The sequence below is a fragment of the Bombina bombina genome, chromosome 5, assembly GCF_027579735.1.
Source record: "Bombina bombina isolate aBomBom1 chromosome 5, aBomBom1.pri, whole genome shotgun sequence".
In the NCBI taxonomy this organism is placed as follows: Eukaryota; Metazoa; Chordata; class Amphibia; order Anura; family Bombinatoridae; genus Bombina; species Bombina bombina.
Window position 1 is genome coordinate 729,662,121 of NC_069503.1, and position 13,076 is coordinate 729,675,196.

The following is a 13,076-nucleotide window of genomic DNA, read 5'->3' on the forward strand; positions in this document are numbered from 1 at the left end:
CAGGACACTGTAGGTGACGCCATAGAGGCTAGGGACATTTGAGGAGAAAGCTGTGGCATCGCCTCAACAGCAACATCCTTGGAGACATATGGCTCATTTTGAAATAGACATTTTATCCGTTCAAAAATATCCTTAGAAATGAAAGGCTCCAACAAAAATTATCCATTTCTTTAAAAGATAATTCTAAAATAATTAACTAAATACTTATGACTACAAACTCAAAAAATAATAATATTTATTCCTAGGAACAGACCTCTGTTCCACCATAAAACAAGAAAGGCACACTGTCTTAGACAGCATTCAAAAGCTTTATTTATAAAGCTGAATTGTTTATCATATGCATTAAATATACTTGATATAAGGCAATGAAAAATAACAGTGGCACAAACTTTATTTGTAAGGCTGAAATTTATCATAAAAATTAAAAATACTAGCTTAATAGGGTCAAACTGTAAATTACAGGAAAAAGTTATTGCCGGCCATGTTAAGCAACAGTGCAGTCCCACAGTAAGCAAGATAAGGTATTTCTCAAGCTCCCCACTTGCGCTTTTAAGATAAAAAAGACAAACATGAGAGCTTAATGTCTCTGAACATAACGCTTAATAAATTATTCTGAGAAAAAGGGGGCGAGTACGCTAAACCGTCTCAGAGAGCCGAAAATGGCACTTGTCCTAAACTGACTATGCAGCAGAAAATAGAAAGAACACAGTCGGCACAGAAATAAAGCGCGCAGCTAAGAGCTAGTATCACGCTTCATTCGGTCAGCCGAAGCAAAAAGAAAAAGGCATTAGTACCAGAAAATGGTGCTGCACAATATACACTCCTCCCGCTTAAGATACTAGCAACAGGCTAATAGATAAAAGAGTCTTGCGTATCATCCAGAGTATAAGTTTTACCTCTCTGCCATTACTCATTTCCTAGTAAAAGGCAGATCAAACTCGATAATTAAAGTAAAAATTAGATATAAAAGAGTTGTGAATGCCAAAAATCTCTTCTACAAATAAAGTGAAAATAAACAAACAATTAGAAAATTATGCTCAAGCCTTAAAACGAGCCAAATAGTTAGGGAATACTATATATAGAAAAGTATTAACCCCTAGTCTCCCTGTCATCAAAAAGTGCCTGCCTTATGCCTAAAATATCCTTCCCAAGGATATACCTGCCCCAAATAACATTGCAGTTTGGCCCAACAGTGCAAGTCCCCATACATAGAAGACAAAGGCACTTACCTGCAGTCTGGCCGCTCCTCACAGACCTGTAGAAAAAAGAAAGTAAAAAAAAACTTACTCAAGCTTTCTATACCATGGGCAGCAAATGTTAGCAAAACGCAGCAAGGCACAACTTACACGTTCCTAACTGCTTTAAAGCCACCACTGCCCTACTGAAGAGACTAACGTAGAGTACGGCTAGACCCAGACTTAAAAGGAAAGGTCAGAGTAAACCTACTTTGGCTTTAAATAATAAAATCTTGATTGAAGCTAAATAAATCCACTCTTCTTCAGACACCAAAATTTTACTTCCTTCATGCAGCAAGGCAAAGAGAATGACTGGGGTTTGTGGGAAGGGAAGTGATACTTAACAGCTTTGCTGTGGTGCTCTTCGCCACCTCCTGCTTGCCAGGAGTGATATTCCCAACAGTAATTGATGATAATCCGTGGACTCACCATGTCGTCATTAGAAAGAAATATGGGTAAAGGAGCTATTTGTAAAAAAATGTAATACACTACAGTAGGTACAATGGAACATTGGGAACAGCTTAAATATAATTTTTTTGGGTGAACTGTCCCTTTAATGAAGCATCAGGGGTTTAAGGAATAATCAACACAGAAGCTACTGAAGAACATCAACTTACAAAAGACAGAGGAGAGGAGGAGACTGATGGAATCCTCTTGGCATCCTGGATCATAAAAAAGAAAACAAACATACTGATTAGCAATGCTTAGCACATGGCAGAACCTAAAGAATATCTAAAGTGAATTTAAAAAACACTTCCTCAGTAACTCCAAAACAAAAATGCTTCAACTTCACATTGAACTCAAAATAAGCAGTTTTTAAAAACTTGTATTAGTTAAATTAAATACCAATTTAAAAAAAAAAAAAATGTCCAAGAGTAAAAGGCTGTTGAAGCTGATCTCTGCTGATGTGAAGCAGGGAGCTATACAAGCACAGCAAACTATGTTTAATGTCCTTTTTTGTGACAAAGCCCAACTAATAAGCTTTTCAGGTAGAGAAGACAATGTCATGCACACACTCAACAAGAAAGGGCATACTAAAAGGAACATTAAACTTTTCTTTCATGACTCAAATGGAAAGTACAATTTTAAAACAGTTGTCCAATTTACTTCTATTATCAAAAGTGCTTTGTTTTAAAGTTATTCTTTGTTTGAGATATCTAATTGAAGTTATTGACTTCTTTCAGAACAGTCAATACCAGTAAATGGGATACTGGAAATTTTCAAGACTTTACATTCACTTCACCACACAGTTTTGATTGAAAAAAAAAACAATTTATGTAAGAACTTACCTGATAAATTCATTTCTTTCATATTGGCAAGAGTCCATGAGCTAGTGACGTATGGGATATACAATCCTACCAGGAGGGGCAAAGTTTCCCAAACCTCAAAATGCCTATAAATACACCCCTCACCACACCCACAATTCAGTTTAACTAATAGCCAAGTAGGGGGTGATAGAAAAAGGAGTAGAAAGCATCAAAAAAGGAACTGGAAATACAATTATGCTTTATAGAAAAAAACATAATTTATGTAAGAACTTACCTGATAAATTCATTTCTTTCATATTAGCAAGAGTCCATGAGCTAGTGACGTATGGGATATACATTCCTACCAGGAGGGGCAAAGTTTCCCAAACCCCAAAATGCCTACAAATACACCCCTCACCACACCCACAATTCAGTTTAACGAATAGCCAAGAAGTGGGGTGATAAGAAAAAAGTGCGAAAGCATATAAAATAAGGAATTGGAATAATTGTGCTTTATACAAAAAAATCATAACCACCACAAAAAAGGGCGGGCCTCATGGACTCTTGCTAATATGAAAGAAATGAATTTATCAGGTAAGTTCTTACATAAATTATGTTTTCTTTCATGTAATTAGCAAGAGTCCATGAGCTAGTGACGTATGGGATAATGACTACCCAAGATGTGGATCTTTCCACACAAGAGTCACTAGAGAGGGAGGGATAAAATAAAGACAGCCAATTCCTGCTGAAAATAATCCACACCCAAAATAAAGTTTAACGAAAAACATAAGCAGAAGATTCAAACTGAAACCGCTGCCTGAAGTACTTTTCTACCAAAAACTGCTTCAGAAGAAGAAAATACAACAAAATGGTAGAATTTGGTAAAAGTATGCAAAGAGGACCAAGTTGCCGCTTTGCAAATCTGATCAACCGAAGCTTCATTCCTAAACGCCCAGGAAGTAGAAACTGACCTAGTAGAATGAGCTGTAATCCTATGAGGCGGAGTCTTACCCGACTCAACATAGGCAAGATGAAATAAAGATTTCAACCAAGATGCCAAAGAAATGGCAGAAGTTTTCTGGCCTTTCTAAAACCGGAAAAGATAACAAATAAACTAGAAGTCTTTCGGAAAGACTTAGTAGCTTCAACATAATATTTCAAAGCTCTAATAACATCCAAAGAATGCAACGATTTCTCCTTAGAATTCTTAGGATTAGGACATAATGAAGGAACCACAATGTCTCTACTAATGTTGTTGGAATTCACAACTTAGGTAAAAATTCAAAAGAAGTTCGCAACACCGCCTTATCCTGATGAAAAATCAGAAAAGGAGACTCACAAGAAAGAGCAGATAATTCAGAAACTCTTCTGGCAGAAGAGATGGCCAAAAGGAACAAAACTTTCCAAGAAAGTAATTTAATATCCAATGAATGCATAGGTTCAAATGGAGGAGCTTGAAGAGCCCCCAGAACCAAATTCAAACTCCAAGGAGGAGAAATTGACTTAATGACAGGCTTTATACGAACCAAAGCTTGTACAAAACAATGAATATCAATCTTTCTGTGAAAAAGAACAGAAAGAGCAGAGATTTGACCTTTCAAGGAACTTGCGGACAAACCCTTATCTAAACCATCCTGAAGAAACTGTAATATTCTCGGTATTCTAAAAGAATGCCAAGAAAAATGATGAGAAAGACACCAAGAAATATAAGTCTTCCAGACTCTATAATATATCTCTCTGGATACAGATTTACGAGCCTGTAACATAGTATTAAACACAGAGTCAGAGAAACCTCTTTGACCAAGAATCAAGCGTTCAATCTCCATACCTTTAAATTTAAGGATTTCAGATCCTGATGGAAAAAAGGACCTTGAGACAAAAGGTCTGGTCTTAACGGAAGAGTCCACGGTTGGCAAGAGGCCATCCGGACAAGATCCGCATACCAAAACCTGTGAGGCCATGCCGGAGCTACCAGCAGAACAAACGAGCATTCCTTCAGAATCTTGGAGATTACTCTTGGAAGAAGAACTAGAGGCGGAAAGATATAGGCAGGATGATACTTCCAAGGAAGTGATAATGCATCCACTGCCTCCGCCTGAGGATCCCGGGATCTGGACAGATACCTGGGAAGTTTCTTGTTTAGATGAGAAGCCATCAGATCTATTTCTGGAAGTTCCCACATTTGAACAATCTGAAGAAATACCTCTGGGTGAAGAGACCATTCGCCCGGATGCAACGTTTGGCGACTGAGATAATCCGCTTTCCAATTGTCCATACCTGGGATATGAACCGCAGAGATTAGACAGGAGCTGGATTCCGCCCAAACCAAAATTCGAGATACTTCTTTCATAGCCAGAGGACTGTGAGTCCCTCCTTGATGATTGATGTATGCCACAGTTGTGACATTGTCTGTTTGAAAACAAATGAACGATTCTCTCTTCAGAAGAGGCCAAGACTGAAGAGCTCTGAAAATTGCACGGAGTTCCAAAATATTGATCGGAAATCTCACCTCCTGAGATTCCCAAACCCCTTGTGCCGTCAGATACCCCCACACAGCTCCCCAACCTGTAAGACTTGCATCTGTTGAGATTATAGTCCAGGTCGGAAGAACAAAGAAGCCCCCTGAACTAAACGATGGTGATCTGTCCACCATGTCAGAGTGTGTCGTAAAATCGGTTTAAAGATATTAATTGAGATATCTTTGAGTAATCCCTGCACCATTGGTTCAGCATACAGAGCTGAAGAGGTCGCATGTGAAAACGAGCAAAGGAGATCGCATCTGATGCGGCAGTCCTAAGACCCAACATTTCCATGCATAAGGCTACCAAAGGGAATGATTGTGACTGAAGGTTTTGACAAGCTGATATCAATGTTAAACTTCTCTTGTCTGACAAGGACAGAGTCATAGACACTGAATTTATCTAGAAACCTAAAAAGGTTACCCTTGTCTGAGGAATCAATGAACTGATTGGTAAATTGATCCTCCAACCATGAACTTGAAGAAACAACACAAGTCGATTTGTATGAGATTCTTCGAAAATGAGAAGACTGAGCAAGTACCAAGATATCGTCCAAATAAGGAAATACCAAAACCCTATTCTCTGATTACAGAAAGAAGGGCACTGAGAACCTTTGAAAAAAATTATTGGAACTGAGGCTAGGCCAAACGGTAGAGCCACAAAACTGGTAATGCTTGTCTAAAAAGAGAATCTCAGACACTAAAAGTGATCTGGATGAATCGGAATATGCAGATACACATCCTGTAAATCTATTGTAGACATATAATGCCCTTGCTAAACAAAAGGCAGGATAGTCCTACAGTAACCATCTTGAATGTTGGTATCCTAACATAACGATTCAATAATGATAGATCCGGAACTGGTCTGAAGGAATTGACCTTCTTTGGTACAATGAAGAGATAAAATAAAACCCCAGCCCCTGTTCCAGAACTGGAACTGGCATAAATACTCCAGCCAACTCTAGATCTGAAACACATTTCAGAAATGCTGAGCCTTTGCTGTGTTAACTGGGACACGGGAAAGAAAAGAATCTCTTAGCAGGAGGCCTTAACTTGAAGCCAATTCTGTACCTTTCTGAAACAATGTTTCTGAAACCAGAGATTAAGAACGGAATTGATCCAAATTTCTTTGAAGAAAACGTAATCTGCCCCATACCAGCTGAGCTGGAATAAGGGCCGCACCTTCATAGGTACTTAGGAGCTGGCTATAGGTTTCTATAAGGCTTGGATATATTCCAAACTGGAAATAGTTTCCAAACTGATACCGCTCCTGAGGATGAAGGATCAGGCTTTTGTTCCTTGTTGTGAGGAAAGGAACGAAAATGATTATTTACCCTGGAAAGAAAGGGAAAGCAAAGTTGACTTAGAAGACATGTCAGCATTCCAAGTTTAATCCATAAAGCTTTTCTAGCTAAAATAGCTAGAGACATATACCTGACATCAACTCTAATGATATCAAAAGATGGTATCACCAATAAAATTATTAGCATGTTATAGAATAATAATAATGCTATAAAATTATGATCTGTTACTTGTTGCGCTAAAGCTTCTAACCAAAAAGTTGAAGCTGCAGCAACATCCGCTAAAAATATAGCAGGTCTAAGAAGATTACCTGAACATAAGGAAGCTTTCTTAGAAAGGATTCAATTTTCCTATCTAAAGGATCCTTAAATTAAGTACTATCTGCCGTAGGAATAGTAGTACATTAGCAGGAGTAGAGACAGCCCCATAACCTTAGGGATTTTTGTCCCAAAAAACTCTAATCTGTCAGATGGCACAGGATATAATTTGCTTAAACGTCTAGAAGGAGTAAATAAATTACCCAAATTATTCCATTCCCTGGAAATTACTTCAGAAATAGCATCAGGGAGATAAAACACTTCTGGAATAACTACAGGAGATTTAAAAACCTTATTTAAACGTTTACATTTAGTATCAAGAGGACCAGAATCCTCTATTTCTAATGCAAATAACACTTCTTTAAGTAAAGAACGAATAAATTCCATCTTGAACAAATACAAAGATTTATCAGCATCAACCTCTGAGACAGAAACCTCTGAACCAGAAGAACCATTATCAGTATCAGAATGATGATGTTCATTTAAAAATTCATCTGAAAAAAGAGAAGTTTTAAAAGACTTTTATGTATACTAGAAGGAGAAATAACAGACATAGCCTTCTTAATGGATTTAAAAAATAAAATCTCTTATGTTATCAGGAACACTCTGAAAATTAGATGTTGACGGAACAGCAACAGGTAATGTAACAGTACTAAAGGAAATTTTATCTGCATTAATAAGTTTGACATGACATGCAATACAAATAACAGCTGGAGAAACAGATACCAAAAGTTTATAGCAGATACACTTAGCTTGGTAGCTCCAGCACTGTGCAGTGATTTTCCTGTAGTATCTTCTGACTCAGTTGCAACGTGGAACATCTTGCAATATGTAAAAGAAAAAAACAACATATAAAAGCAAAATTGATCAAATTCCTTAAATGACAGTTTCAGGAATGGGAAAAAAATGCCAGTGAACAAGCTTCTAGCAACCAGAAGCAATAAATAATGAGACTTAAATAATGTGGAGACAAAAAAGACGCCCATATTTTTTAGCGCCAAAAAAGACGCCCACATTATTTGGCGCCTAAATGCTTTTGGCGCCAAAAATGACGCCACATCCGGAACGCCGACATTTTTGACGCAAAAAAACGTCAAAAAATGACGCAACTTCCGGCGACACGTATGACGCCGGAAACAGAAAAAAAAATTTTGCGCCAAAAAAGTCCGCGCCAAGAATGACGCAATAAAATGAAGCATTTTCTGCCCCCGCGAGCCTAACAGCCCACAGGGAAAAAGTCAAAAAATTTTTAAGGTAAGAAAAAATGATTGAAACAAATGCATTTATCCCAAATATGAAACTGACTGTCTGAAAAATAAGGAATGTTGAACATTCTGAGTCAAGGCAAATAAATGTTTGAATACATATATTTAGAACTTTATAAATAAAGTGCCCAACCATAGCTTAGAGTGTCACAGAAAATAAGATTTACTTACCCCAGGACACTCATCTACATGTTTGTAGAAAGCCAAACCAGTACTGAAACGAGAATCAGCAGAGGTAATGGTATATATAAGAGTATATCGTCGATCTGAAAAGGGAGGTAAGAGATGAATCTCTACGACCGATAACAGAGAACCTATGAAATAGACCCCGTAGAAGGAGATCACTGCATTCAAATAGGCAATACTCTCCTCACATCCCTCTGACATTCACTGCACGCTGAGAGGAAAACCGGGCTCCAACTTGCTGCGGAGCGCATATCAACGTAGAATCTAGCACAAACTTACTTCACCACCTCCATCGGAGGCAAAGTTTGTAAAACTGAATTGTGGGTGTGGTGAGGGGTGTATTTGTAGGCATTTTGGGGTTTGGGAAACTTTGCCCCTCCTGGTAGGAATGTATATCCCATACGTCACTAGCTCATGGACTCTTGCTAATTACATGAAAGAAATCATAACCACCATAAACAGGGTGGGTCTCATGGACTCTTGCCAATATGAAAGAAATTAATTTTCAGGTAAGTTCTTACATAAATTATGTTTTCTTTCATGTAATTGGCAAGAGTCCATTAGCTAGTGACGTATTGGATAGTAATACCCAAGATGTGGAACTCCATAGAAGAGTCACTAGAGAGGGAGGGATAAAAAGAATAGCCATTTTCCGCTGAAAAAATTAAAACCACATCCAAAAAATAAGTTTCTCATAATTGAAAAGAAAAAACTTAAAACATGAGCAGAGGAATCAAACTGAAACAGCTGCCTGAAGAACTTTTTAAACAAAAACTGCTTCCGAAGAGGCAAACACATCAATACGGTAGAATTTAGTAAATGTATGCAAAGAAGACCAAGTTGCTGCTTTGCAAATCTGATCAACTGAAGCTTCATTCTTAACCCTTTAAAGACACAGCTTTCAAGTTTGCGCAATTGTTTTATGACGGAAAAATTCCGTCATATATCCTTAAGAGGTTAAAAGCCCACAAAGTAGAGACTGATCTAGTAGAATGAGCTGTGATTCTCTGAGGCGGGGCCTGACCTGACTCCAAATAAGCCTGATGAATCAAAAGCTTTAACCAAGATGCCAAGGAAATGGCAGAAGCTTTCGGACCTTTCCTAGAACCAGAAAAGACAACAAAGACTGGAAGTCTTTCTGAAATCTTTAGTAGCTTCAACATAATATTCCAAAGCATGTAAGAATCTCTCAAAAGAATTCTTAGGATTAGGACACAAAGAGGGAACAACAATTTCCCTATTAATGTTATTAGAATTCACAACCTTAGGAAGAAATTTAAATGAAGTCAACAAAACTGCCTTATCCTGATGGAAAATCAGAAAAGGAGACTCACAAGAAAGTAGATAATTCGGAAACTCTTCTAGCAGAAGAGGTTGCCAAAAGGAACAATACTTTTCAAGAAAGTAGTTTAATATCCAAAGAATGCATAGGCTCAAAAGGAGGAGCCTGTAAAGCCTTCAAAACCAAATTAATATTCCAAGGAGGAGAAATTGATTTAATGACAGGCTTGATACGGTCCAAAGCCTGAACTAAACAGTGAATATCAGGAAGCTAAGCAATCTTTCTGAGATATAAAACAGAAAGAGCAGAGATTTGTCCCTTTAAGGAACTTGCAGACAAAACCTTTATCCAAACTATCCTGAAGAAACTGAAAAATTCTAGGAATTCTAAAAGAATGCCAGGAGAATTTATGAGAACACCATGAAATTAAAAAAAAAAAAAAAAAAAAGTCTTCCAAACTCTAATAAATCTTCCTAGAAACAGATTTACGAGCCTGTAACTTAGTATTAATCACCGAGTCAGAGAAACCTCTATGACTAAGCACTAGGAGTTCAATTTCCATACCTTCAAATTTAATGATTTCAGATCCTGATGGAAACAGACCTTGAGACAGAAGGTCTGGTCTTAAAGGAAGTGGCCACGGTTGGCAACTGGATATCCGAACAAGATGCGCATACCAAAACCTGCGAGGCCATGTTGGTGCTACCAGAAAAACGATTGTTCCATGATGATCTTGGAGATCACTCTTGGAAGCAGAACTAGAGGCAGGAAGATATAAGCAGGTTGGCAAGACCAAGGAACTGCTAACGCATCCACCGACTCCACCTGAGGATCCCTGGAACTGGACAAGTACCTGGGAAGTTTCTTGTTTAGATGGAAAGCCATCAGATCTATTTCTGGAAGACCCCCCACATCTGAACAATCTAAAAAAAAACATCTAGATGGAGAGACCACTCCCCCGGATGTAAGGTCTGACGGCTGAGATAATCCGCTTCCCAATTGTCTACACCTGGGATATGTAACGCAGAAATTAGACAAGAGCTGGATTCCGCCCAAGAAAGTATCCGAGATACTACTTTCATAGCTAGGGGACTGTGAGTCCCACCCTGATGATTGACATGCCACAGTTGTGATATTGTCCGTCTGAAAACATATGAATGGTTCTCTCTTCAACAGAGGCCAAACCTGAAGAGCACTGTAAATAGCACAGAGTTCTAAAATATTAATTGGTTACCTCGCCTCTTGAGGTTTCCAAACACCTTGTGGTGTCATAAATCCCCAGACAGCTCCCCAACCTGAAAGACTTGCATCTGTGGTGATTACAGTCCAGGTTGGACAAACAAAAGAGGCCCCTTGAACTATACGATGGTGATCTAACCACCAGGTCAGAGAGAGTCAGACATTGGGATTTAAGGATATTAATTGTGATATCCTTGAATAATCCCTGCACCATTGATTCAGCATACAAAGCTGAAGAGGTCTCATGAAAATGAGCAAAGGGGGTCGCGTCCAATGCTGCAGTCATGAAACCTAAAACTTTTATGCACATAGCCACTGAAGGGAGTGATCGAAACTGAAGGTTTTGACAAGCTGAAATCAATTTAATTTGTCTCTTGTCTGTTAGAGACAGAGTCATGGACACAATCTATCTGGAAACCTAAAAAGGTGACCCTTGTCTAAGGAATCAAGGAACTTTTTGGCAAATTGATCCTCCAACCATGTCTTTGAAGAAACACTAGTTAATTTGTGTGAGATGCCGTAGACTGTAAAGACTGAGCTAGTACCAAGATATCGTCCAAATAAGGAAACGCCACAATACCCTGTTCTCTGATTACAGAAAGTAGGGCACCAAAAACCTTAGAGAAAATTCTTGGAGCTGTCGCTAAGCCAAATGGAAGAGCGACAAATTGGTAATGCTTGTCTAGAAAAGAGAATCTCAGAAAAAGATAGTGGTCTGGATGAATCGGAATATGAAGATATGCATCCTTTAAGTCTATTGTGGACATATAATGACCTTGCTGAACAAAAAAAGGCAGAATAGTCCTTCTAGTTACCATTTTGAAAGTTGACACTTACAAAACTATTCAAAACTTTCAGATCCAGAACTGGCCTGAATAAATTTCTTTCTTTGGGACAATGGATATGACTAAAACCCAAGACCCTGTTCCTGAAACGGAACTGGTAAGATTACCCCTGAAAGCGCCAGATCTGAAACACACTTCAGGACGGTCATCAGAAGCCAGGGTGAGTCAACGGGGTAATACACTGCTTGCATTGGCACATACACTCAGCCAGGAACACACGAAAGTACCCCGTTACAGGGCTGCAAATAGGTGCTTACACATCAAGTGACTAAGCAGAGGCACAGCCAGCCCATTCGCCTGCAAAGCAGGGAATCCATGGCTACACTGGCAAGCTGACCAGGGGAATGCAACCCTAAGGCACACCAGAAATTGGACATCCAGCGCCAGCAGCTGGGTATGAACCAACAACCCTTGAGGCGCAAGGCACAGAGCTAAACACTAGATAACATGGGTTACTCTGTGGCAAAGAGTAAAAAATACTCCAAAAACCTGGCCAACCATGAGCAGGTCAGGTAGATGGAGCAAGGACATAGCCAAAAGTTCCCACTACTGTGTAACACCCTGACCAGCCCTGAGATCCAAGGATTCCATAAATACCCAAGACTGGGTCAGGAAAAAGGCCAAGCAAAGCTTCATTAACCTGAAGTCTCACAGAGAAAAACAGGTCTGGGCACCTAATAGTTCAGGCAAACCTTACCCTAGAACTAAACTGTCCAAAAAGCCAGACACAAGGTATATGGATGCATATCCAGAGAATCCGGATAGCGAGAAGAACTCTAGCTAGGGGTGGTTCCTTCCTTTGGTTGGGGCTTTAAAGTCCAACGCTCCAAGGAGCAAAGCTAGAAGTCGTATGAAGATACTTCTCAAAGCCTCAGGACAACCAAGGGATACCTCAAGGTCAAAAAATCCTACTAGCAGGACTAGTCTCCCTATCACCTCCGCACAAGCGGAGGATATAAGGAAGAGAAATGAAAGGCACTAAGCACACCCAGCTCTGGAAACCACCGAGCTAAACAAAGTCCCCACAGGGAACAACCATCACCCGGAAACCGAGATCCCTAAAAGGAGATCCAAATCACCCGGAGACAATGGAAGACCCAGAGGTCTCTTATAACTCAGACAGACTGTACACGTCAAAGAGTAAGAGCTGCATCTAACTACACTATAAACAGCTTACGCGTACACCTGCAAGGTGCCAAGAGCTGCAACTGGTTTCAAACTGCAGACCTTCCGCATGCTAGACAGCTATCCTGTACAAGCTGTTGGATCAAGCCCAAAAAGACAAATCCAGAGGTCTAAATATGAAGGCCAAACCGCTCAACTGCGTTAAGGGGCTTTAAGCCCTCCAACCCTCCACCACATGGGAAGAAAACTCTAGGTTTGGATGAAATCAGATGTCAGATAGTGACGCAGTGGAAAAACTCCCCTACCCGGCCATCTATGATTGAAGGCTATAAGGACTGAAACAATACTTCCCGCCTCACGGACCCACAGGTCCTCTCAAATGCTTAGTTGAACATGAACAACAATGATAACCTTAGCACTCTGCGCTTCTACCGAACCAGCCGAACAGAACAGCGCGACGTGTCTGAACAGCAGCAAGACCGAATGAACCCGACAGGACCAGCCTGCAACTAGGG

The 13,076-nt window shown here is 39.5% G+C and overlaps 1 protein-coding gene across 1 annotated transcript in view; it reads right to left on the bottom strand.

The window, feature by feature from the left end:
- The window catches only part of NUP153 (nucleoporin 153), a 798,292-nt gene that overhangs the window by 592,204 nt on the left and 193,012 nt on the right, over positions 1-13,076 (bottom strand). Inside the window, exon 5 of the mRNA XM_053715838.1 lies at positions 1,853-1,897. Within this exon, the coding sequence (XP_053571813.1) occupies positions 1,853-1,897 (45 nt within the window). The remainder of the gene's footprint in view (positions 1-1,852; positions 1,898-13,076) is intronic.